The 21,649-nt window shown below is 39.6% G+C and overlaps 2 protein-coding genes and 1 long non-coding RNA gene across 6 annotated transcripts in view; all 3 read left to right on the top strand.

Annotated features, from left to right (window-relative positions):
- The first annotated feature begins 43 nt into the window (after window positions 1-43).
- Window positions 44-12,161, top strand: zfyve21 (zinc finger, FYVE domain containing 21). 2 transcript variants are annotated; one of them, XM_086275015.1, is made up of 9 exons: window positions 44-132; window positions 894-1,113; window positions 2,823-2,873; window positions 4,223-4,391; window positions 4,870-4,945; window positions 6,749-6,840; window positions 7,034-7,087; window positions 8,292-8,419; window positions 9,421-12,161. In XM_086275015.1, the coding sequence occupies exons 2-9, from the start codon at window positions 988-990 to the stop codon at window positions 9,454-9,456; spliced, it is 732 nt and encodes a 243-aa protein (XP_086131141.1). In that variant the 5' UTR covers window positions 44-132; window positions 894-987; the 3' UTR covers window positions 9,457-12,161. The 2 variants fall into 2 exon arrangements, with proteins under 2 accessions (XP_086131141.1, XP_086131143.1); XM_086275017.1 differs by lacking the exon at window positions 7,034-7,087 and having other exon boundaries at window positions 52-132.
- A 221-nt stretch (window positions 12,162-12,382) lies between these two features.
- On the top strand, window positions 12,383-14,342 carry LOC147306400 (uncharacterized). Its single transcript, XR_015126495.1, has 3 exons — window positions 12,383-12,641; window positions 13,768-13,903; window positions 13,999-14,342. It is a non-coding gene; the product is annotated as an uncharacterized LOC147306400 (long non-coding RNA).
- Window positions 14,343-15,624: 1,282 nt separating this feature from the next.
- Window positions 15,625-21,649, top strand: part of brf1a (BRF1 general transcription factor IIIB subunit a) — a 130,958-nt gene continuing 124,933 nt past the window's right edge. For 2 of the 3 annotated variants that reach the window (XM_086275931.1, XM_086275934.1), the window contains exons 1-3: window positions 15,651-15,910; window positions 17,049-17,257; window positions 19,755-19,835. In XM_086275931.1, coding sequence (XP_086132057.1) covers window positions 17,074-17,257; window positions 19,755-19,835 — 265 coding nt within the window. In that variant the 5' untranslated portion in view covers window positions 15,651-15,910; window positions 17,049-17,073. Of the gene's footprint in view, window positions 15,911-17,048; window positions 17,258-19,754; window positions 19,836-21,649 lie in introns of all 3 variants that reach the window. The other variant, XM_086275933.1, reaches the window with a different exon arrangement.

Genomic DNA, 21,649 nt, shown 5'->3' with positions numbered 1-21,649 from the left:
AAGAGTCATGGCGGCTTGTTTTAGGTAGATGACTTTGCCCAGAGTGAAGTAACTGAAAACTGTGATCAAGAACAGGGAGTTTGGGGAGAAAAACGGACAACTGCTAGAGAAAGGACTGCTGTGAAAACACAAGTAAGGACTAATATATTTTAAGACTACTTAAACATAAACTGAGGGAGGAAAGTGTGCACATCGCTTGTACATTGACACAGCGTGAGCTAAATAATGTCGGTGATATAATGGATGTAGCCCCATCTTCATGCACCAGTCCACAACAAAGTGCATCCAAAGTGTAGTCCCTTTTCTAAATCACAAGACTTAAAAACACATGTTTTTAAATGGAGCATGAAATTATTTTAAGCACACATAATAGCTCTGTAAACTCTGCCCAGGTCGTTGTTTAATTTGAAAAACTACTGTGCTCTGTGTCTTCTGTATAAAGTAAGTAAATGCTCCTGTAACCAAAGCTTACCTGTAGTCTTCTGCTAAGCTGGTAATCATCTTAATTACAGTATCGTTAGAGAGTAATAATGTGTAACAGAACAGAAACTGATGAGGGAACGGGTACTGTTGTTCAGCACAGCTCACCAAGTTATGCAGAAACCTGTTGGTGTTTTTTACTTTTTAGATCTGCCAGATCGTCTTTTATGTCCGCTCAAATTATGGTTGTCCAAAGTAAACTATACATATCTATAATTTTTTTCACAAATCATTATCTACCTTTCATGTACTAAATTTAGTGCTAGTTTTAACAACCCCGCATGTTTACTTCTTCTTCCATGACCAGCTAATGTGTTTACTTTATTTTTAATGGGAGGGGCTGCAGAAACCAAAACACTCAACTTTGCCGAGAAACACGTGATCTCATATCTGTGCTCTGATTCGCTAAACAGCCTGTCAATCATCCTGAAAGGTGTGTCCAGATGAGAGTTTTGTGGTCGAAGGAGACTCCGCTGAACACAGAGGAGAAACACACGCTGAAGGAAAATGTCTTCAGTTCCTGACGGGAAGAAACTCATCCGTAGTCCCAGCGGCCTTCGCATGGTTCCGGAAAACGGCGCCTTTAGCAGTCCTTTCTCGCTGGACGAGCCGCAGTGGGTCCCGGACAAAGAGGTGAGACAAGCGTCGGATTTGGTTTGACAGCGACAAGCGATCACAGCCGTGCAAACACGAGAAGCTTAACTAAGGCTTTCCGGTTGTAGTTTCCAAAATAAAATCACCTCTCTGTTAAACTAGTGGGAATAAAATTGTAAAGTAAGAGTCTAGTGGTAGCTTTAGCTGTAGTTTTGATGATGTTGTATTTTATTCATTGTAGTACAACTTGAGAAAAAAAATTTTGTGCGCTGTTTTTTGTTTTTATAATCCTGACAGCAAAAGTCACTGGACTATTTTCAAAAGGAAAATACAAGGAAACATTCAAAATTAACAAATATTTACATTTTACATTAGAATAGTGATTGTTTGGGCCTTTAAAATGTAAGACCCTGTTTCAACTTATCAGTGATAATCACATGGTGTTTAAATAGCTGCTTTTATTTGAACGATAGTTCAAGGACCAGATATATTTATCAAAGCGTGTGGGCGTAGTAAATATTTCTTTTTAATTTGTTTTTTATTGTTATTTCATACAATCAGTGCTTTTCAGATTAATTTGCGTATTTATTCTGAGTACATCCAGTACAGATGGTCACTATATGATGATCCTATCCATCTTGAAAAATACAGTAACAGTATAATGACAGATTCAAAATAGAAATATTTAAAAATAATAAATGCACAGTTGATGATAATAATCTAAGATGCATCTATCCGATCCTTTAATGTTGTTAACTTTAATAAGTCAGTTTTTAGAACAGTAGGTCTAAATATGTCTATTAAATTATTAAAAACAACACATCTTCTTATCTGTTGCTGTAATATTTCTAAATGTTTCTTTGCTCAGCCATTGGTTAATTGTTTGGTTTAAAAGTCGTGACTGGGTGGGTTATACTATCACACCTAAAAACTACAGCTCGACTCTAAATTCAAACTCTAGTCTTTCGGTCGTGCGCTGTGATAGGCTTTTATTTTTTGTAGTGAAACGGCTCTACATCCGGCTTACATCCTGCTGACTGCGGCGAGCTTGACGGCGCTCCGGACATCGCAGTTGGCCGCTGGACTGGGCGTTGCAGGCTGTCACGGCCAGCCTGGCAGCAAACGGAGCTTGTTAGCTAGTTAACAGCTACAACTAGCGGCAAACTTAATTGTAGCGTTTGTCCGCGTCACAGTGACGAGACCCCTCTGGTTGTGTGCGTGTTTGACTACCAGCACGTAGGTTAGCTAACCAGCAGTAGGAGCTAGCCCTTCGTGCCTCGAAGGCTGTAGTTTTACAGTGCAGTAAAACTACAGCAGGACACACAAAGACTGTCTGTCTGTGAAAATGTAAACTCTGGCTGCACACAGGGACACTTTGACCAGACTGGCAAAGTTAATCATTTACTATTTGCTGACCTCAGCCTTCAGTTCTTTAATAAGAGGAGCAGGAATTAAAAACAAGCCTGGCACTAATTACAAACCCATATCTTCTGATCTGCCAGTGATAAATCATAAGTTTGATGGTTTAATGAACAGTTACCACTTGTCAGTAATGACCATAAGACACAAGAGCCATTGACACATACTATTTTTATACCGTTATTATTTACACATACAGCTGCAGATCTATTGTGGCTTGGCTAGCTGCTGATACTTGTGCAAAACTTTAAAGCAGTACTTTAACTGAAAGCTGTCCAGCTCAGCATGTTGTGTAACGTCCTGTTTTTTCCACTCTTCCCGTCTTTCAGTGCCCCAGATGTATGCAGTGCGACACCAAGTTCGACTTCATCAAAAGAAAGGTCTGTTTTGTTTCTGACAATGCGAACTCTGCAGAAAATCTCGACTTCCTGTCAGACTGGACAAACATATGGTGGACAAACCAGCGTTTAGTATAAATGTTTTGTTAAAAAATGTGAGGCTTTCGTTTGTGTTGCGAATGCTTAGATGAGTTACTCCTTCTTGGATCATTTAGTCAGAGCCGTGTGTTGATATTTCCTGCCAGTGTCCACCGACATAACGCTGTAAGCCTCCTGCCACCATTTCATTTTACATCTGTCGAGTTAAAATAATCACCCTTACAAGTGTCTTCAATATTTGCCTCTTTTGCCATTATCAGAGCCAGCTCTAGACTGCTGACTGAAGTCAGTTTCTAGGTCTTGGTTATCTTGAGGTTTTAGCACAGTTTTGATATTTTTAAGCTTCCCGATTCTTTAAAAGTGCAGTGAAGCAGATGTGGTTTTGCTTTGCCTCAGTCTCTTGTACTCTTGTTGAGAAGTGTTTCTTCATCAGCTCAAAGTCTCTGATTAAAAAACACATTCTGTCCAAAACTGACACACTTAATCAGAGTGCAACAGAAACCCACCAGCACAGAGGTGGATCCCCCAGGAAATCAAGGGCTTCTATTTATTTGTTATCCAGGCCTCAGAGGTCTCAACATTCGATGTAGGCAAGCCAAAAAATTTGGGAACTAATGTAACTCATGACTCACCAAAATCAGTGATGTGGAAATTTACTGGAAATTGCTCTGATAATAGAAAAAAATAGACGTAACAACTTTGTACCTCCAAAGTCTGCACAATATCCATTATACATGTTATAATAAACTTTATTAATTAGTAGTGGGATCTGTTACCGTACAAATTAATACAGGAGCGAATGTGTTCGACTGCAGTCAAACTGGAATAAAACAAGGAAAGTGGACTCTTCTATATTGTTTAGAAACTGTTATTTGAAACCATTAAACACATTTTATGCTAAAAACTTTAGAGTATAAGGATATCCTCCATAGTTGTTTAACGTTACATAAAAGAAGTTGTCCCTATTATCATGTTTAGTAATTTGCAGATAATGTCTTTTGTTTCCATATAAAAAAGTAGGAGAAGTGCTGTGTCCTCATCAGAAATGAAATCATATCTACTTGTTTTGTTTAAATTGTATACTCTACTGTAAGCTGTAGGACATACTGTGACTGAGAGTGAGTCAGGCACACAGTTGGGGGTGTAATAGGAGTTCTGATTGGTTGGAAACGGTGCTGTATCTCAGCCAGATTGTTTTGAGATTTCCTGAGAACGTCTGAAGTGCCTAACACAGACATCCTAACCCTGACAATCGGCCAGGCAATCAGACTGTCTTGTGTTGTCTCCCACAGCACCACTGCCGGCGGTGCGGCCGGTGTTTCTGTGATAAATGCTGCAGTAAGAAAGTGCCGCTGCAACGCATGTGTTTTGTTGATCCGGTGCGGCAGTGCGCCGAGTGCAGCCTGGTCTCCCAGAAAGAGATGGAGTTTTACGACAAGCAGCTCAAAGTGCTTCTGGGAGGTGAGGACTCTCATACTTTAAAAAAAGGCTTAGATCCAGAGCGTCTGCCTGGGTTTTGTTTTCCTGTAATCATGCTTCGACACATTGACTCCATGCAGAAAGCCGGAATATGATCAAAGTAATTTCTGAATTAATCTTATCAGTCCCTTCCTGGTAATCCTGTTGATTGTGGGACAGTGTGCAGCTATAAATACACAGCAACAGTGTGGCTCCTTATCAAGAATCCATCAGCAGCCTGGAGTGTAGAGGAACAGCCGGCTGCACGTTTGGAGTTTGTGTGTGTTTGTATCAAAGGCTCAGTATGAAGGAAAGAAAGAAATAAAGATGAAGAGCTCGAGCAGCAAACACTGCCATACTTTGTTTTCTCCTCCTGTTTGACAAATGAGCCACTGACTTGGAAACAGTCCTCAGGTTTTCACTCTCCACTCTCGTGATGCCTTTGTTAGTGTCTGAAATGTGTTTATGTCCGCCGTAACAGGAGGCACCTTTGTTGTCACTTTGGGAACGTCGGAGAAGTCTGAAACCATGACGTGTCGCCTCTCCAACAATCACAGGTTAGCTCTTCTTTAAGTCCGCACATACTTGACATACCAAATATTTACTTTACCTGAATTACAAAAAGCTACCTGTCACATCTGGCCATGTTGTTTTTTTCCCTTCTATGAAATGTCTCCGTCTGCAAATTAGGCTGCCAGCTGAACAGGATCAAATATGTCCGCTGCAGTCTTAGGAAACATAAATAACATCTGTACTAGAGATGGCACGATACCACTTTTTTATGTCCGATACCGATATCATAAATTTGGATATCTGCCGATACCGATATGAATCCGATATAGTGTTTTTTAATCAACAAAACTGTTTTTTAAAATATCTTGCTGCATTTTGCAAGTCTGCAAGTTCATACTCAAGTTTAAAACAACAACTACACTAAAGCTATTCTGTTATACCTGTATACAAAAAAAAAATTTCATAGTTCAGCAATACTGATCAATCTAATAAACTTAGACCTACACCATCCTCCCTATTCTGGTATTTTAAAGAGTACTTAGCGTAAATATTAAGCAACCTAACTAATAGGGTTCCAACTCCCAGCAACAACAAAAATAAATAAATAAAAAATAGGGAACCACCCCTCACGCGCCACCTCATGATGCTTAATCGACGTAATCAACCTTAATTTGATGCAGTGTGAAAAAAATGCACAGAAATCAATTCTTTTTCAAGAAATATTAAATAGATTCAACATCTTTCTTCAACAAAATTGCAGACTGCACAGATGGTACCTTCCCAAAGGAAAAAGTACTATAGCTTACTAGGGTATATATATTAGACTTAATAGTCACTATATACAGTAATTGACTTCTATTCATTTTACATCAAATTAAAACTTTGGGTGTCAGATAATTATTTATTAAAAGCTAGACATTTTAAATGAGAATAAGAAAGAAAAGTATGTCTTTGTGCCCCCTTTTCCCAGTTAATGCCCTATCGGCCCCCCTGGCTAAACTTTGCTAGATCCGCCCCTGCACAGTTACCAGCGTCAGCTACGTAGAAAAAGATCCTGGTGTAGAAAGTAATATTAAATAAATTCTAACAACAGCTTATCAAGCTTAAACGTGCTGCTGTTGTTCAGCCGCTGGTTTCCTCTTTCTGGTGCAAAGTGGGCCAAAAGCAAACTAGAGACACGGACTCGCGACAGAAAAGCCGATCAGCTGATCGTTAAGCAGTTTCACGATTGAAGTAGCAGCCGGAGAGCGAGAGGCAGTCGCTTGTTAAGCTTAACGCAGGAATGCTTTACAAACATTCAGAGATGGACTTACACACTTGCTTTACTTCTCTCGGGGATAACTTTGTCGGAGATGAAATGCCGGGTTGCTAGCGAAGCTCCACATGCTATCCAGACCACCGACAGGTCCCGCATGCCACAGCTGCTCTATCACGTGATGCATACTGCTCCGACGTGCTAACGTTCTGAGGCGAGTTACGGCGTGTTGCAAGTTTTGTGAGGTGCTTTCGTGATATTTAATGGATCGGATTACATTTTTTATTTTTCTCCGATATCCGATCCAGTAATTTAGGTCAGTATCGGACCGATACCGATACGTAATATCGGATCAGTCCATCTCTAATCTGTACACAACAAATAAGTACTTCAGTTTTAACAGTTGTCCTCGAGGGAGGGAAAGGGGAATGCATTTGAATGTTTTTGTTATAAAGAAGAGTGGATAGCATAGATTCAGATCTTACATTAGCTCATAAAATAACGAGAATACTTATAATTAATATTAAAAAAAACAAACAGTTTTATTTGCACCAGTTTTTGGTAAGCTGTCTGTCTCTGACCTGAACGTCAGATATCTGTTCCTCGATGGTGAAAGCCACTTTGAGGTTGAGCTGTCTCGGATCTCCAGCATGCAGATTTTGACAGATGGGACAAGTCCAGGAGGTGAGTGTGTGAAATAAAATTGTGTTACAAGTAAGCATATATATGCGTGTGTGTGTTTAATTTTTTGAGCACCTTTCTCCCGTTTCCTCCTCGAGATGTTGTCACTAACTGATAAATTTCTGTTTTTTCTAAACTAACAAACGTTCTTTTCTCTGCTGCTTTGGCCGCCCGGTGCTTCTTCCTCCGGGCTCAGAGAATGACATTCACACTTACACCAGTCTACTGGACAGTCACTTTATCTCTGAAGGTTAGCTTTCATTTGCTTTACAGTGTCCGTCTGTCAACAGTTCCTCATCGATGTCGCTGCATTTCTGCATGTTTCCCACATCAGCTTTCTTTCTTTTCAAGGAAGCTGCCTGAAAATGGAGCGTCTGATACATCTGCGGTTCCTTTTTTTAATCACTGGGTCCCCGAAGCATCTCAGAGGAAACTGAAATGCCAAACATTTCAGTTTGTTACTCTGATCATGATTAATATCCTAAGCAGCCTGATTAACCGATTCATTTGGCAGAAATTCAGTTGATGAGTAGTCATTCATCAGTCGCCAAAATAATCAGACGGTTCACTCTGAAGGTCTTTCAGGGATACATGTGGGCTATTTCTTTATCATTTCTTTACAAACTGGGCAGGAAAAGCTTCCGAGTTGATTTCATGCTGCAAAACAAATCCACACACTGGTGAGCGGCGAATGATCACAGGATCGTTTCCATGGTAAAGAAACTTTTGCATAATGCTCCATCAAATGGTCAATGGGCATGTCAGGATTCAAGTGTATTACAAGGACAAATCATGTGGGCAAAGTTTCAGCAGAAGGTGCAAGCCAATTAGAAAGACTGTAAAAATGCATTGATAAAGGCCTGTGAGGTATAGGAAGTGTATAGCTTGACTTGGTGTCCAAAACATACTATGAAAGCACCCAGAGAATTTGAGTTTTCACTCATTAATAGAAAAATCCCCTCAGCTGAATGAGTTGATGAATGCTACAATGCTCATAAACATGATTTCCATTAGAGAGATGAGTTCGATGCTTTTGGGACACTGAACCTCGACTGTTGCATGTTTCCTGACATGAAATCATTTCATCATCAGTGTCGTCACGTGCATTTCCATTAGTGTTTGCCTTATATTGTTTTAAAACCGTCGTCTGTTTCTGTCCTGAGTTTACACTCTTCTAGTTTCTGACATATGTTAAATTTCATTTGAAAGGGTCCAAGGCTCAGTAGAACTGTGATTTCATGGGGAAAAGGGATATGTAGTGACTTAATTTGTGTGTCAGACTATGTGTACAACTTGATGTTTGCATGAAAAAAACTAAAATGACCTCTTTTAAAGTTGCTTTTTTTGTTGTTTGACTCAAAGAATACAGTTTACTTAACAGACAGAGGATGTCTTTCAGTCATTTTTTAAATATATATATATATATATATATGTGTGTGTGTGTGTGTGTGTAGGAGGGTCAAGAGCCAGTGGAATGCTACTCCATTACAAGCCGATGGGCTCTCAGGATGTCCAGCAGCTCCGCATGGAGGCAGCAGATGATAAGAAGGTGGCTTCATTATGGTTGTCTGCAATGCACAAGGTAAAAAAATAAGCAGCACACCTAAGACGGTCCATGCAGTGCAGATAGGTAACAGTTGCCCAGCCCACTTAAAGTGCCTAAAAATGGTTGGAGAGGAGTGAAAATGATTTATTATGCTGGAAATAAAGAATTGTGCTAGCATAAAATCAGGTCAGGGACACAAAAGAGTCCCTCCCTACAACAGACACTGCTTTATGTCCTTTATTCACACACTGGTCCTTGCCATCACCAGTGTGTGAATGGGTGGATGACTGAATGTCTAAAGCGCTTTGGGGTCCTTAAGGACTAGTAAAGCGCTATACAAATACAGGCCATTTACCATCTAAATAATAAGTAAAACAATCAAAACAGAGTTTTGATTCATGCATCAAGTTGTAGTCCCACAGATAATCGCCTCAAATGTAAGCTTATCAGAAGTGAAGTTTTGAATGTATTACTGTAAGCTGAATGTTTTGGTTTGTCAGTCATGCAGAGAAGTTTCTGCATCTAATATTCAGCTATGAGTTTAATTAGTTACACATTTTTCTACATTTTTGGGTTGCAGAGAATAATATGGCTCTGAATAAGCACCTCTTCATGTTTTCTTGATGTTTTTCTGTTTCATGGTGTCATTGAAATGCTTCTCATTAATATGGTCAGTCAGCCTTATTGCAAACATTTGATAAAAACATGGTGGCGTGCTAAATAACAGATCAAAAGGCAGAACAAAGGACAGCTCAGGCTGATTATAGTGCTGTGGAGCAAAGTCTGGAAAGGTGGATGTAGTATCATAACCTGTCCAGTGGCGCCCCCATCAGGCCAGAGCTTGCACTTTTATTTATTTTACATGTTTTTACATTTTATTTTATTTTTTGGCTAAAAAAGCCATCAGTCTCACACAGCACTGTAGCTGAATGTGGTCTGTAGCGTGCTTGTTGAGACAAAGCAATAAGAAATCAAGAGCGTTTTTATTTCCAAAACTATGAAACTCTAACTTTTTCTCTGCCTGTTCTTTCCAACAGGCAGCCAAACTGCTGTACGAAGCTCGAGACCAGTGAGGACCAGAAGCGAAGCTCCAGGCAGCACACACCCAAGTGTTTTGTACCCATCTCGGTCGGGTTTGGTACCCTTTGGATATTATTAACGCCACTTCCTCTTCTGCTTATCTGTCCGATTCCTCATTGGTTCTTGATACCAGTTCCATTCATGGTAATTTTTGCAAATGTTTGTATGAAAAATGACTTTTATTACCTCTATAACCAGTACTTTGTACATAATGTTTACCACAAGTACGCTGCTTGGACCTATTTTTAAACTTTAATTTTTTTTTTAAAAGAATTTATTTGACGTTGACTTCATTTAATCCTCTTTTGTTTTAATTCATAAATCAGGGCATGCAGCATTAATGTTTCGACTCAAAAAATATAACAAGAAGAAGAAGGTTTGTTCTTTTTTGCCAATTTAAAATTATTTATAGAATTCATTAGATTTTAATTAAATTTTTTAAAACATTAAACATGTCACAAAATGAGGCATCGCACCTTTTTTATAAACCATCTTCCATGGTTGAATTATGGTGACATTATAACTTTGTTATGCTGCTACAGGAGAAGTGATGAAGTGTGTCCTTGCAGGTTTACTAGGTCACCTTAACAGAGCCAAGCAGGGACTTGGTCATTGAACTGTCCGCAGTAGCCAGATCTTCCACACAGAGCGTCATCACAAGTAGTTTGAAGGACAAATCCACCCTGAAATCCTTTATCGCAGACAGAAAAGCAGCTTTCTGTGATGCTACCGGCACTTCAGGATTCAGCTGTGCTGCATTTCTGGTAATCTCATAATAAGAAAAGGTGTGAACAAACACAGTTGTTCCTGAAATGCCAATAACATCACAGACTTGCATCCAATGTATATGAAAGTAACATTACATGGTGGATTTTTCCTTCAGTGACAGTTCCGTTTAAATGTTGAAAGTTTAGGTGAAATCTTCTTTTTCAGTTATTAGCTGCTTCAAATATTCACAGTCGTACATCTTTAGGCCTTTTTGTCTAAAAACTTCAACTTTTCACTGATTCTAGTGAAGTATACACACAAATACATAAATGCTTTAAATATAGTTTCATGCATTAAAGTTTTGTACAAAATATATTGCTGAATACTCCTACTTTAGCACAAGCTGTGTATGTATTTGCATAATTTTTAAAGCTGAACATATGACTCTAGTTTTTGTAATACTTGTATATTCCTTTTTGCCATTACTCTAAAGCCCCCAAACATTTTTTTAATCTTTATTTTTGTCATTATTGTGCAGACCAACAAACAGGATGTCAGATCTCAGCTATCCATCAGCCATGTTGAATTGACGGGTCTTTCAGTTAGCAGGTTGTTACTTAGTTATTCTAATCAAAGACATGATGGTTAAAGTGTTGAGCACAAGAAAACTATAATTTTCATTTGCTTTGCAGACAAATTTATATGCTAAAGTACTCTATTTTTAAAGAAGAAGAAACTGAAAGAAGGTGAAACTAAAGGCTGTTTAGTATGTGGCTTTAGTGTTCATAGAAGCCCAGTTTTTACTGTTAAAACAGTTTAAAATGGGGGTAGTTTGGGGAACTTTGGATGAAGCTGTATAAAAATCATTGTCTTAAAAACATTTATTAAGTAATAAGCGTGAGCATTGTGACACAAAGTCACATTTTCAGGTGTATGTCATGGTCTTCAGCACAGCGGCAGATACTTACTGTCAAACTTTGAGCATATAATAATAACAGGTCGTCATACTGTAGGCGGCGTATATACCGGATGGCAAATAAATGAACTTCCTGTCAGGAGGAAAACCCTGGAAATAGTCAGTAAAATTAACTTTTAGGTTCTCTTTTTTTAAATAAACTGTGTACTTCATTCTACATCTGAGTTAACGTGTCCGTTAAACGCACAGCAGCTCGTCAGCTGTTAATGTTGTAATGCAAGTACAGTTTGGTGCAGTTTTACAGGCATCTGCGTGTCTTCCTTTTTCCCCAAGCTTGAGGAAAGAAATTAATGGTTTAATAGAGCACAGAACGGGCTAACATTTGGTGAAATGTCTGACTCCCCCCTCCCCCCACTTTACCGCTTGTGAAAATCGCAGTGAAAAAAAATGTTCTCCACCCCAACACACACCCCTTTGTGACAAAGGTTATTTTTATACTCACCTGAGAATCAATGTTGCTGTTATTTGGTTTCATGTTCTTCGAAGAGACGATAGTGAAGTGTTTGTTTGAGACATTTGTGTGTTCCTGCTTTGAAGTATTGTTGTACATTGACAGGGTGTAAAGTTTTCCCATTCAACAGTTGCTGGTGATGAAAACGGGTGTTAATGACTGCACAGTCTACAACAAAAATGATCTTTAGTCATGCATTCCCCCCCCAGTACCGCATGTTGCACACTAATGGGATATTATTTTTACTCCTGTGTTAATTTTATTTTATTTTTTTTAAATCTCAGTAACACTCTGAACTGAAACTAATTGGTTCAAGTTTAATCAGTTGAAAACAGATGCACATCTACAGACTTTTGTATCGTTGGCTCAGTGTGCAGCTCTTTCTTTTAAAATGTAATGATTTTATTTTAAGTTCGCACTACATTTAAAATCACCAAGTCAGCCAGTGTTTGTATCTGCACTTTATGGCCACTTTTTCCCTATCAAATCTTTTATTTTGCTCAAAATGCTAAACTGCATCCCTTCGATGGATTTTTCTTTTAATAAAGTCCAGTGTTTTTAAATCTGCTGTGCTGTTGTTATTTGAAAATGGGATTCCTGTATGAGGCGAAGAAATGCTGACCTGGTAGAAGATTTCAAGGCCATCATTCTACATTGACCCAACATTCAAAATAGTTTCCAATCTTCGTAAAATTCATACGTTTGGTTTACCTGCTTAATCCCTGGAGGTAGATACTGGGATTATTATTTTTCCTCCGTTAATGCTGCATTGCCAGAAGTATTCGCTCACCCATCTGAAACATTGAATTCAGGTGTTCCAATCACTTCCATGGCCACAGGTGTATAAAACCAAGCACCTAGGCATGCAGACTTCTACAAACATTTGTGAAAGAATGGGAGCTCAGTGAATTCCAGCTTGGTACCATGATAGGTTGACCATCTGTGCAACAAGTCCAGTCATGAAATGTCTTACCTACTAAATATTCCAAACTCAACTGTGAGTGGTAGAAGCAAATGGGAATGACAGCAACAGCCAAGAAGCGGTAGGTCTTATAAAATCACACGACGAGGTTATAGCATAAGCTGAGGCAAATAACAGATCAAGAACAGAGCGCTTCAAGGACCGAGTTTCCATGGCTGAGCAGCTGCGTCCAGTGCAATGCAACGCGTCAGATGCAGTGGTTTAAAGCAGGGGTTCTTAACCTTCTTTTGACTTCGGGCCCCAACTTTTCCACTACAAAGTGCCCCAGGGCCCATTCAGATATTAACTGTATTGAATACATTATTGCTTTTGGTTTGATTTATATTTAATAACTAAATCAAATCGACTTCATTTTAACAGCTAAAACCCATCTTTTCTCTTCATCTGCATTTTTGATCTGAAAGTAGAAACAACTATAACGAGGAGAAATGGAATTTTATAGGTGACAGATTGTTCTTCTGACCAATAAGCTGGAGTCAGAACCTGTGATTTATCCTCCCTGACTATTGAGTGATTTTATATGCTGATGTTATTTTCTTGTTTTGAGTCAAACTAAATTTCTATAGGAACTCTGTGTTAAAGGCTCAATGCACCAAATTGAGTTTTGATAAGAGTTTTTTTTCTCATGCAAGGAAAGACACAAACTGCTCAGAGGGATTAAAGTTAAATGAGCTCATAGCACTACGTTGGCTTTATCAGCCCTGCACAGAACAGATCGGTCTTAGACTCTTTGATTCTCTTAAATAAGTAGAATCTGAAACTGAAGGTTTTAGATTAAATCTGATTCCTAAATTAAGAAGTAAATCTTAAAGAATAATCTAGGTTTGTAATTTGGAACAAAGTTTGGTTAACTAAAACTATCTTGAACTGTGGAGGGTTAAGTGTGACCTTCTTAGCTGCAAACCTAGAACTGGTCTTGTACCTTTTATATCTGCCTTACTGTGACATAAGTGCTGCAAAAGGGTTTTATTTCTCTCTCTCTGTGTCTCTCTCAGTCCCTCTCTCTAAAATATTCATTTTACTTTATTTTCTCTAAATATGATGTAGGTTTGAGTTTTCCCTGCTAAATTGTGATGGTCTGGGAGTCTCCTATGTTCGACCTGCCTGTATGTATGTTTGTTTATGTTTTGTTTTGGCTCCCCTCCCAGTCCCCTGCTTCTTCCTTTAAGTGTGTGTGTGTATTCTAGCGTGCCAGTTTATGGGCGCCATCAGGCCGGAAGGTGTTTCCCGTGTTGAAGCCGCCACACCTGTCTGCCGTCTAGATTGGCCACTACTTAACTGTTTGACTGAGCTTCAGTCAACGCTGGATTGTTGAGTTACCAAGTAAGTGAAGTCCCAGCTCTGAGTGGAAATAGTCTGTACGTGTGTTTCTCTGAGTTCACCGCTCTGATCTCTGTACCTTGTCTTGTGTGTCACAGGAGCGAAGTGTTTGTAAATGTCGAGTGTTGGAGTTGTTTTCCTGTCACACCTGGACCACCAGCACAATCCTGCAGGATTGGAAAGTCCTGCATTTGGGCCCCATTCTCACCACGCACCTTAACATAAATAATAAACACTTTGATTGAGAAACTGCATTTTGTGTTTACTTTTTTTTTTTTTTTTTTTATCTTTGTCTAATATTTAAATTTGTTTAATGATCTGAAACACTTTTTCACATCAATGTATGCACGTAGAAGTTCTGTTCAAAAACTATGAACAGAAACATTTCAACAATGTGAACCAAATCAAAGAGAAGTAGAGGCATGGCAGTATATGGATGATTCAGATCCACTAACAAACACAAAAACTAAATTTGTACAGGTTTTCTGTATTTTTGTGTGTGCATTTGTTTTTTTGTTTTGTTTTTTACACGAGATAAGAATGTTTCCATACACATACTGAGTGAGGCCCAATGTTTTTCATATGAAAATTGTATCTACTTAGTCCTGCTTGTATGTTCCTTACATTGTGCATTCATATCCATGTAGCAATGTTAAGGGTTTAACCAGCCAAAAGGAAACGGTCATGGTTGCAGGGAAATCAGATGTCAAGAGGGAATGTGCCACTCCACCTTGGAAGATGAGGGACAATTCAAACTTTTGTGTTTACTGGTTCTTGGAACATTCAGAGAATATCCTGACCACATTATTGAAGTTTACAGATACAGTACATCTGTATGTGCACAGCTGTGGTCCAGTGGAGCCTCAGCAAGGATGAATACTGTCAGAAACTGAGGTTAGACATGAACCACCTCATGTTGTGTAGCTTTCTGGATGTTATACTTGTTGGACTAAATACTTATTTATTACAGTATACAGTACATAAAATAAAAATTCACATGTTTTATGTAACTAAAATGTTTAATTACGTGGGTTAAAGAAAATACGAACCCCTAACACCCAATGAAATGTTTCTTATATTTTTTTAATGACCACATTTTGTCATATTTATATATTTATTCATTTTCACATTTTCATATTGAGATTTACGTTCACATCTATTACCAAATCTTAATATTTGTATTGTTAAAAATTCTCTCGTTCTGGTTCCAGTCTAGTCTATAAACTTTAATTTACACTAATTTAAACTTTTCGATTGCTCATTGGATAATGAAAATATTCTATCCACAATACATTTAGCTTATTGCTCTTTTTTTAAATACACATAGGCTGTTGCTATTGTTTAGCCTAATTGTGGGTTTAAGATTTTTAAGTACGCCCAAATGCAACAGAAAAGTTTGATGTGAAAAAAAAAACACATGAAGGAAAAACGAAACGGATATGGGACACTTTTATTTTATTATATTTCCTGTTAGTTTGGAAACCGGCGACAGGGGACGTACCATAATACAAATAACCTCGGTGATCATATCTATGGTATAAACTTTTTGTATGAAATATATTTCAATTACTGATAATCTTTCGTCACACAACATATAGTTCACTCAAAATGAATATCAAAAAGGTTCTAAAACTTAATCCTCTGCGCGACCATGATTTGAAATAAATATAATGTTAAGCGCTATATAAATACAGGCCATTTACCATTTACCATAATGTTGACATAGTAACACCCCTCACGGCAGAGTTGGTCTCGCCCGAGTTCCCTGGGCATCAAACGCACATGTTTTCGCGTCGGGTGTGTTGTGTTAAGGATTGTTCCAGCATTAACAGCATTTCTGAAATATCTGTTTGTTGTCACGCTTCTGTTTGCTCTCCAGAGACTACAGTTACAAACAGTGAAGCACCACAGTCAATGAGAAATACTTTCAAATCAGCGTCTGTCGAAAACACTAGAGCCGAGGAGGCTGACTCGTGGCTGCATGCTGCCGCTGACTTCACCAGACTAGAGGTATGAATGCTGTCAGCACACATTATATGTGTGTGTTTGTGTAGCCTTTCGTGACGCTTCTTTATTTCGGATACGCATGACTTCGTGTTGGTATTAGCATGAGTGATCGTTGCAGCGAGTTTGCCGGTAGCAGCGCTGGGCTAGCTTCTCGTTCCTTGTTGTTAACAGCCCCATGTGAACAGTGTGCTGCTCATTCGGCTAACAACAGTATCAATTAATCTAATCAAAAGGACACAAAGAGGCGAGACAATTCAGGGACTAGTGAGTCAGCTTGTGCATTGAATAGGTCTCGCTTTTAGGCAAGAAAAGTTAGAAAAACCCGAGTTAGCCGGCGGCTGCTGACCAGTGCCACGTAGCTGGCCGGCTAATGGGAGGAGAGCCGCGAGCAAGTTGTTCACAACCGCTGCAGGAGGCTGCATCATGAAACCAACAAGATGGACTGCCAGTGGGAGAAGCACTACCCTATAGACCTCTGTAATCCGAGTAAAAGTACTGATACGGCGGGGTACAATTCTCTTTTACATGCAATAGCCTCCGGTATTCGAGGGATTACCCTCCCAGGGGGCCACAAGTTAGAGACCACCTGTGTTGTGTTGCGCCCTGCTGACCTCATGCTTGGATTACTGAACAGGGAGGAGCTCCGGGAATTTGAAAGTGTAATATAATATAAGTTTTAGCATCAAAACATGCATACACTTGATGATCCGATACTGTGTGCAAAGCAGACAAACTTGGACTCGTCAGTTATTATACGTGGTGATTTTAAGAAAGCAAACCTCATCCTGGAAGTGCCTAAACACAGCTAGTTTGTTACATGCTCGTCCAGATCCCTATTACACTACAGTAGACAGTGCTAATCACATGGTCCCTGTGACATAACTGGTAACATTTCTTAACAGAATGTAAATCCAAAGACCCAAAGTGATTATAAAATTTTGCAAACTGCCCAAAAAGAGAGGCAGCATAACTGCACACATGTATAATCAAAGGTACAAAAAACAAAAGATGTCAGTGGACCACAATGAAACGCATACCGACTACAGAGACACAAGGTGGCTCCTTTCCTCTTTCTATGTAGGGAGCCAGTTATGTACTTAAGCTACTTCCTGTATTTACTGGCCTTATCTTTTCCCATCAGGCTTTGAGACTTGAGGAACGACACCATGAGCTCCAAGGTGTGTAAGAACTGTGGCAGTTCGGACATTGATGTCGACCATGCACGCGGCGATGCGGTATGCATGGGCTGCGGCTCTGTGCTGGAGGACAACATCATTGTGTCTGAAGTGGAGTTTGTGGAGACGGGAGGTGGAGGGTCGCTGGCTGTTGGACAGTTTGTCTCTGCAGAAGGTGAGAAAGACAGGACATTTGCTGCCTGTTGCTCTGCTGTTTCTCTAGATCTACTGTGGATTTCTTTCCTGTGTGGGTTTGAGCTGAACCAATACATGAAGGACAGACTAGTGGACTCACTGACTGGACAGTTTGCATGAAAATAGGGTTTTCTATTGTGTACATGTGTACTCGAATTATATATCCACTGTACATAAGTCAAAATGTGTGCAAATAATTCCCGAGAGCTGAAAGCTCAGCCTTCTCACTACTATAAGCTTTGTTTACCAGCGTCAGCCAATCAGAAAGAAGAACTGCGCTCTTAAAGGGCCTCAAGGTGCTTTTATATTGTAAGGTAAAGAGGCTACAATAATCAAGAGAAACCCCCAACAATCAGATGACCCTGTATGAGCAAACACTTGGCTGCAGTGGGAAGCAAAAACTCTCTTTTAACTGGAAGAAATGTGTGATAGAGCCAGGCTCAGGGAGGGGCAGCCATCTGCCAAGACTGTTGGGGTTGAGGGGAAGGAGATGGGACAAAAGACACAGCCATGTAAAGTAAATGCAAGCTCAAAAAGAAAAAGTGCCCAGAGTCATCATTTGCTTACAGATTGGGCGCAAAGATTAGACACCTCCTCACATGCTGTACACATGTCTGAAAGTTGTGATCGGTTCAACCAGACAGTGATTTAGAGCTCCAAGGCACCAACAGCACACACATGCTCACGATGTTCAGTTCAGTTACTCGATTTAACAAAGCTAAAGCAGGGCGCAGCCTAGTCAGCACTCACCTTTCACCCGAACTTTACTGTGCACCTGTTGTCAATAAAAAGTAAATAAACAATTCTCTTATAAATGAGTGAAAAACTGGAACTTTTCTGTTATTTCATGGAATATTAACAATAAAAATGTAATTACTTCAGGTATGTATTGGCTTCGTTGGTTAAAAAAAACAACTGTAAAATGTGACAGCTGCAGTGATGGAGAGAAATTTGAGACTTAACTGCATCTATTTTGCAAAGTTGTATAGAGGGCTGGACTGGAAGCTTTGGTGTGCTGGTTCTCGTCCCAAGATGCATAGTTGACACCACTATAAGAGTTGTTTAGACGAATTACACTCAGTTCTCATAAAAGAGTTTTAGCTTTAGAAACAAAAAACATTTTTTCTAAATGGGGAAGCATGGGGGGTCCAGGGGGGAAACCCCCCGAATGAGCATAGGAAAGTTGCATAGAAACTGGCTGTGGCTGACTTTTGTGCATCGTTATTATGGTTGCCATGGGCCTGTGGGATACCCAGGTGCTCGTCGCTGTCCTGTATATTTGCAATTCTGCCTCCTGCTAGCTACCAGGAGGCAGAATTGCCTGATTTGGCTAAAAAGAAACATGATAACATTTATAATGGAACAATGTCAGACCAAAATGCACTCTAAAAGCTCTAATCTGCAGCATTGTCACTTTGGACTAAAGAGTAACAAAGAGTGTGCAATTAGTGCCAAATGAAATCTCTGTTCTAAATGCTGCTTGTGGCTGAAGGTGATCATGTGGATCAAAATGCTCCACTGCTGGTATAAATAAAATACTGATGGCTTTGGGTTTGTGTCTAATGATTTTACTGTTTACACAGTCTGACTACAAGAAAACTGGACAAATTCAACTGCTGACATCAAAGAAGCATAGACTGCATAAAAAAAGATGGACTTTGCTACCAAGGTCTGAAAAGTGGCATCAGAACCTACATTCTTTTTCATGGCCAGTAGATGGCGATCTCTGTGGTTTCCACAAGAGATTTGGTCAAATGAAAGTGTGAGAAAGAGCCTTACTGTTCACTCTCACTCTGTATGTCCTCAGTAAACTTTCCCAATGAGCTTATGGTCTTAATTGCTGGGTTTGTGTCTTATTTAATACAATGTGATGTTTAATTTGTAAAATATGGTTACACTGGAGTAAAATAAGCTATAACGGAGTGTTTACTTTTGGTTGGGGGGACAAGCTGTTTGTGAGTGTCGAGGTGTGGGACCTGATTGACCTGAGGCGCTGACCAGAGGGCAGCGGGTCAAACAGGCGGCGGGCGGGTGCAGAGGGTCACCTGTGATGGCCCTGGTTATAGGAGGATCTGGCGATGGCTTCTTAAGTGTAAAGAAATGAAACTGTAGGATTTACTTTTGTTTTAAAGCTGCAGCAGCGAGCTAAAAATGGACTGCAAAAGCTGTTTTGATTATAGATGATTGTGGTTTTCTGCCTTTGTGTGTGACTGTGAAACATGGAAGCTTTCTGCTTTATTTTTTCATGTTAGTTAATGAAATGTCTGAGTAAACTCTGTGCTTGGTGGGACATTGTATACATTTTTAAATATCAAACAATGAAGATGATAATGCTAAGACAGGAAATTTGGCCATCTATTTCCAGGAATAACGGCAAAGTTCTTGTTTCTAAATAACTAAATAAAGAAAAAAGAAGAGAGAAACACTTTTTGAGTGTTTTGCTGAAAATCTGTTTCTGTGCATCTTCTGTCCTTCAGATGGCGCCAGACATCCATCCTTTGGTGACGGGCACTTCTCAGGGATGGGCAAGGCATCCCGAGCTCAGACGCTGCAGAGAGGTGAGTGGCCATTAGATGGCACCACACTCCACCTTAAAAGCCTACGGGAGTTTAAGGTGCATGGTGTAACCTCAAGTCAAAAGCAGTTGCGATGCTGTGTGAAATATAAATAAAAACATAATGGTTTGTTTGCAGATCTCATAAACACACATTTAATTTTACAATAGAACACAGAAAACTGAGACTTTACTACTTAACAACAAAAAGCTGAAAACGTAGGCACTCCAAAGAAAGAGCTGGAGCATTGTGCGCTGGCAGCAAATCAGTAACATGACTGGACATAAAAATAGCATCTTACAGAGACAGAGGACCTCCACATTCACACATTTACAAATAGTAGAGCAATTTCAAAATAATGTTCCTTAGTGTAAAATTGTCATGTCTCATAATATCATACAAAGACTGAGAGATGCTGGAGAAATCTGTGTATTAGATGGATTGGATGTTGTGTGCTTGTGGGACTGCTTTAATAACACGCATAATTCTCTCATGCAAATCAGCGGATTGTCTCAAGAACTCAAACACAAATCCCCGTGCCAACCATAAATGCAGATTGAAGTTCTGTCATGCAGCGAAGAGGCCACATGTGCACACGCTGCCTTCTCTGGGCCAAAGTTCACGACTGAGGAAAATGGAAGCTGAATTGAAATCAGCCCTCAGTTCAAAAGCCTGCATCTGTGATAGTACGGAGGCGCTTTAAATAGTTGTTGAAACATCTGTATGCTCTATTGTTTATGAAATATAGGTTTGAGATTTGCAAGTCAATGCATTCTGTTTGTATTTACATTGCACGTGGTATTGCTGCATACTGCAAACTTTGTTTTCTTCATTTGCTTCTTTAGTGTCGGGATCACCCTTCAACACGTGATCCGAGGTTGCGTTTTTGTGTGTTCATGCAAAATGCAGCTTGGGCAATAAATGAAGGAGGAGACGACTTTAGGTCTTTTGCACGGGCATCAATAATTCATTTAATCTTATTTCATGTCGAGTGTAAACTTCTCCTCTGAAAGCAGCTCCGTTGCAACACGTTGGTGTCTTTGACTTCACTCGAGTGATTAAAGTCTTTATATTTTCAGAGGAGGTTTACTTTGAATCATTTTATGCTGTTTGCTCAAAGCCCTCCTCTCGGAAGTGCAGCTTTGAGCCACAGCAGCAGCTTGCTTTCGATCTATAACAGTATGAAACTATTATAGTGTTTGTTCATTACACCCAGCACTCAGCAGGGTTATGTACCAGGAGAGTTCACAAGAACACTGTAAACCCCAAAAGATAGTCCCAATAAGCAGTGTGTGTGGTCAAGCTTTTTACGTGATAAAGCTTTAAGTTTGTAAAAGTTGTGAATAATAATAAACTGTCATTTAGAACAAGTCTCTTATGGAGTTTTTGCCTTTTAAGGGAAAACTGTGAGGCTCTGTTTGCAGACTCCAGTGTGGGTTTTTATCAATCACTTGTATCCATCTATGATATGTCGTACCACATCGTGTGACTCAACCTCAGCTTGTCATTTAGACCAGCACATGCATGCTCATGTGATTGTGTGTTGTCAGGCTTGGTGTAAGTGACGGTTATTTCTGTACGGAAGCTGCTTTTATTTAGTTGAAAATCCTCATCTATCCAATATGAGGTTGTGGGAGGGGGCTGGAGCTATCCCAGCTAATGTTGGGTTAGAAGTGTTTTAAAAGGTCATTTTACATAAAAATGTATTGAGGCAAATAAAGTTTTAACAGCAAGAAACTTCAAGCAGAAGCAGGCTCAGGGAGGGGCTGCCATCAGCTGTGGGTGAGGGGAAGCCTGACTCTTCAGCTGCTAAATTT

Source organism: Aulonocara sp. 'chitande type north' Nkhata Bay, linkage group LG19 (assembly GCF_057382095.1).
Source record: "Aulonocara sp. 'chitande type north' Nkhata Bay isolate Kocher_YH1m ecotype deep benthic linkage group LG19, A_spYH_male_GT1.1, whole genome shotgun sequence".
NCBI classification, from domain to species: Eukaryota; Metazoa; Chordata; class Actinopteri; order Cichliformes; family Cichlidae; genus Aulonocara; species Aulonocara sp. 'chitande type north' Nkhata Bay.
This window is presented reverse-complemented; position numbering and strand designations above follow the sequence as displayed.

Bases quoted from the DNA above. Each gene is read 5' to 3' on its own strand.
- zfyve21 (XM_086275015.1), top strand. From the start codon at position 988: ATGTCTTCAGTTCCTGACGGGAAGAAACTCATCCGTAGTCCCAGCGGC. The intron at 2,874-4,222 runs GTCTGTTTTGTT...TGTCTCCCACAG, and splicing joins TCGACTTCATCAAAAGAAAG to CACCACTGCCGGCGGTGCGG. The intron at 6,841-7,033 runs GTGAGTGTGTGA...CTCCGGGCTCAG, and splicing joins AGATGGGACAAGTCCAGGAG to AGAATGACATTCACACTTAC.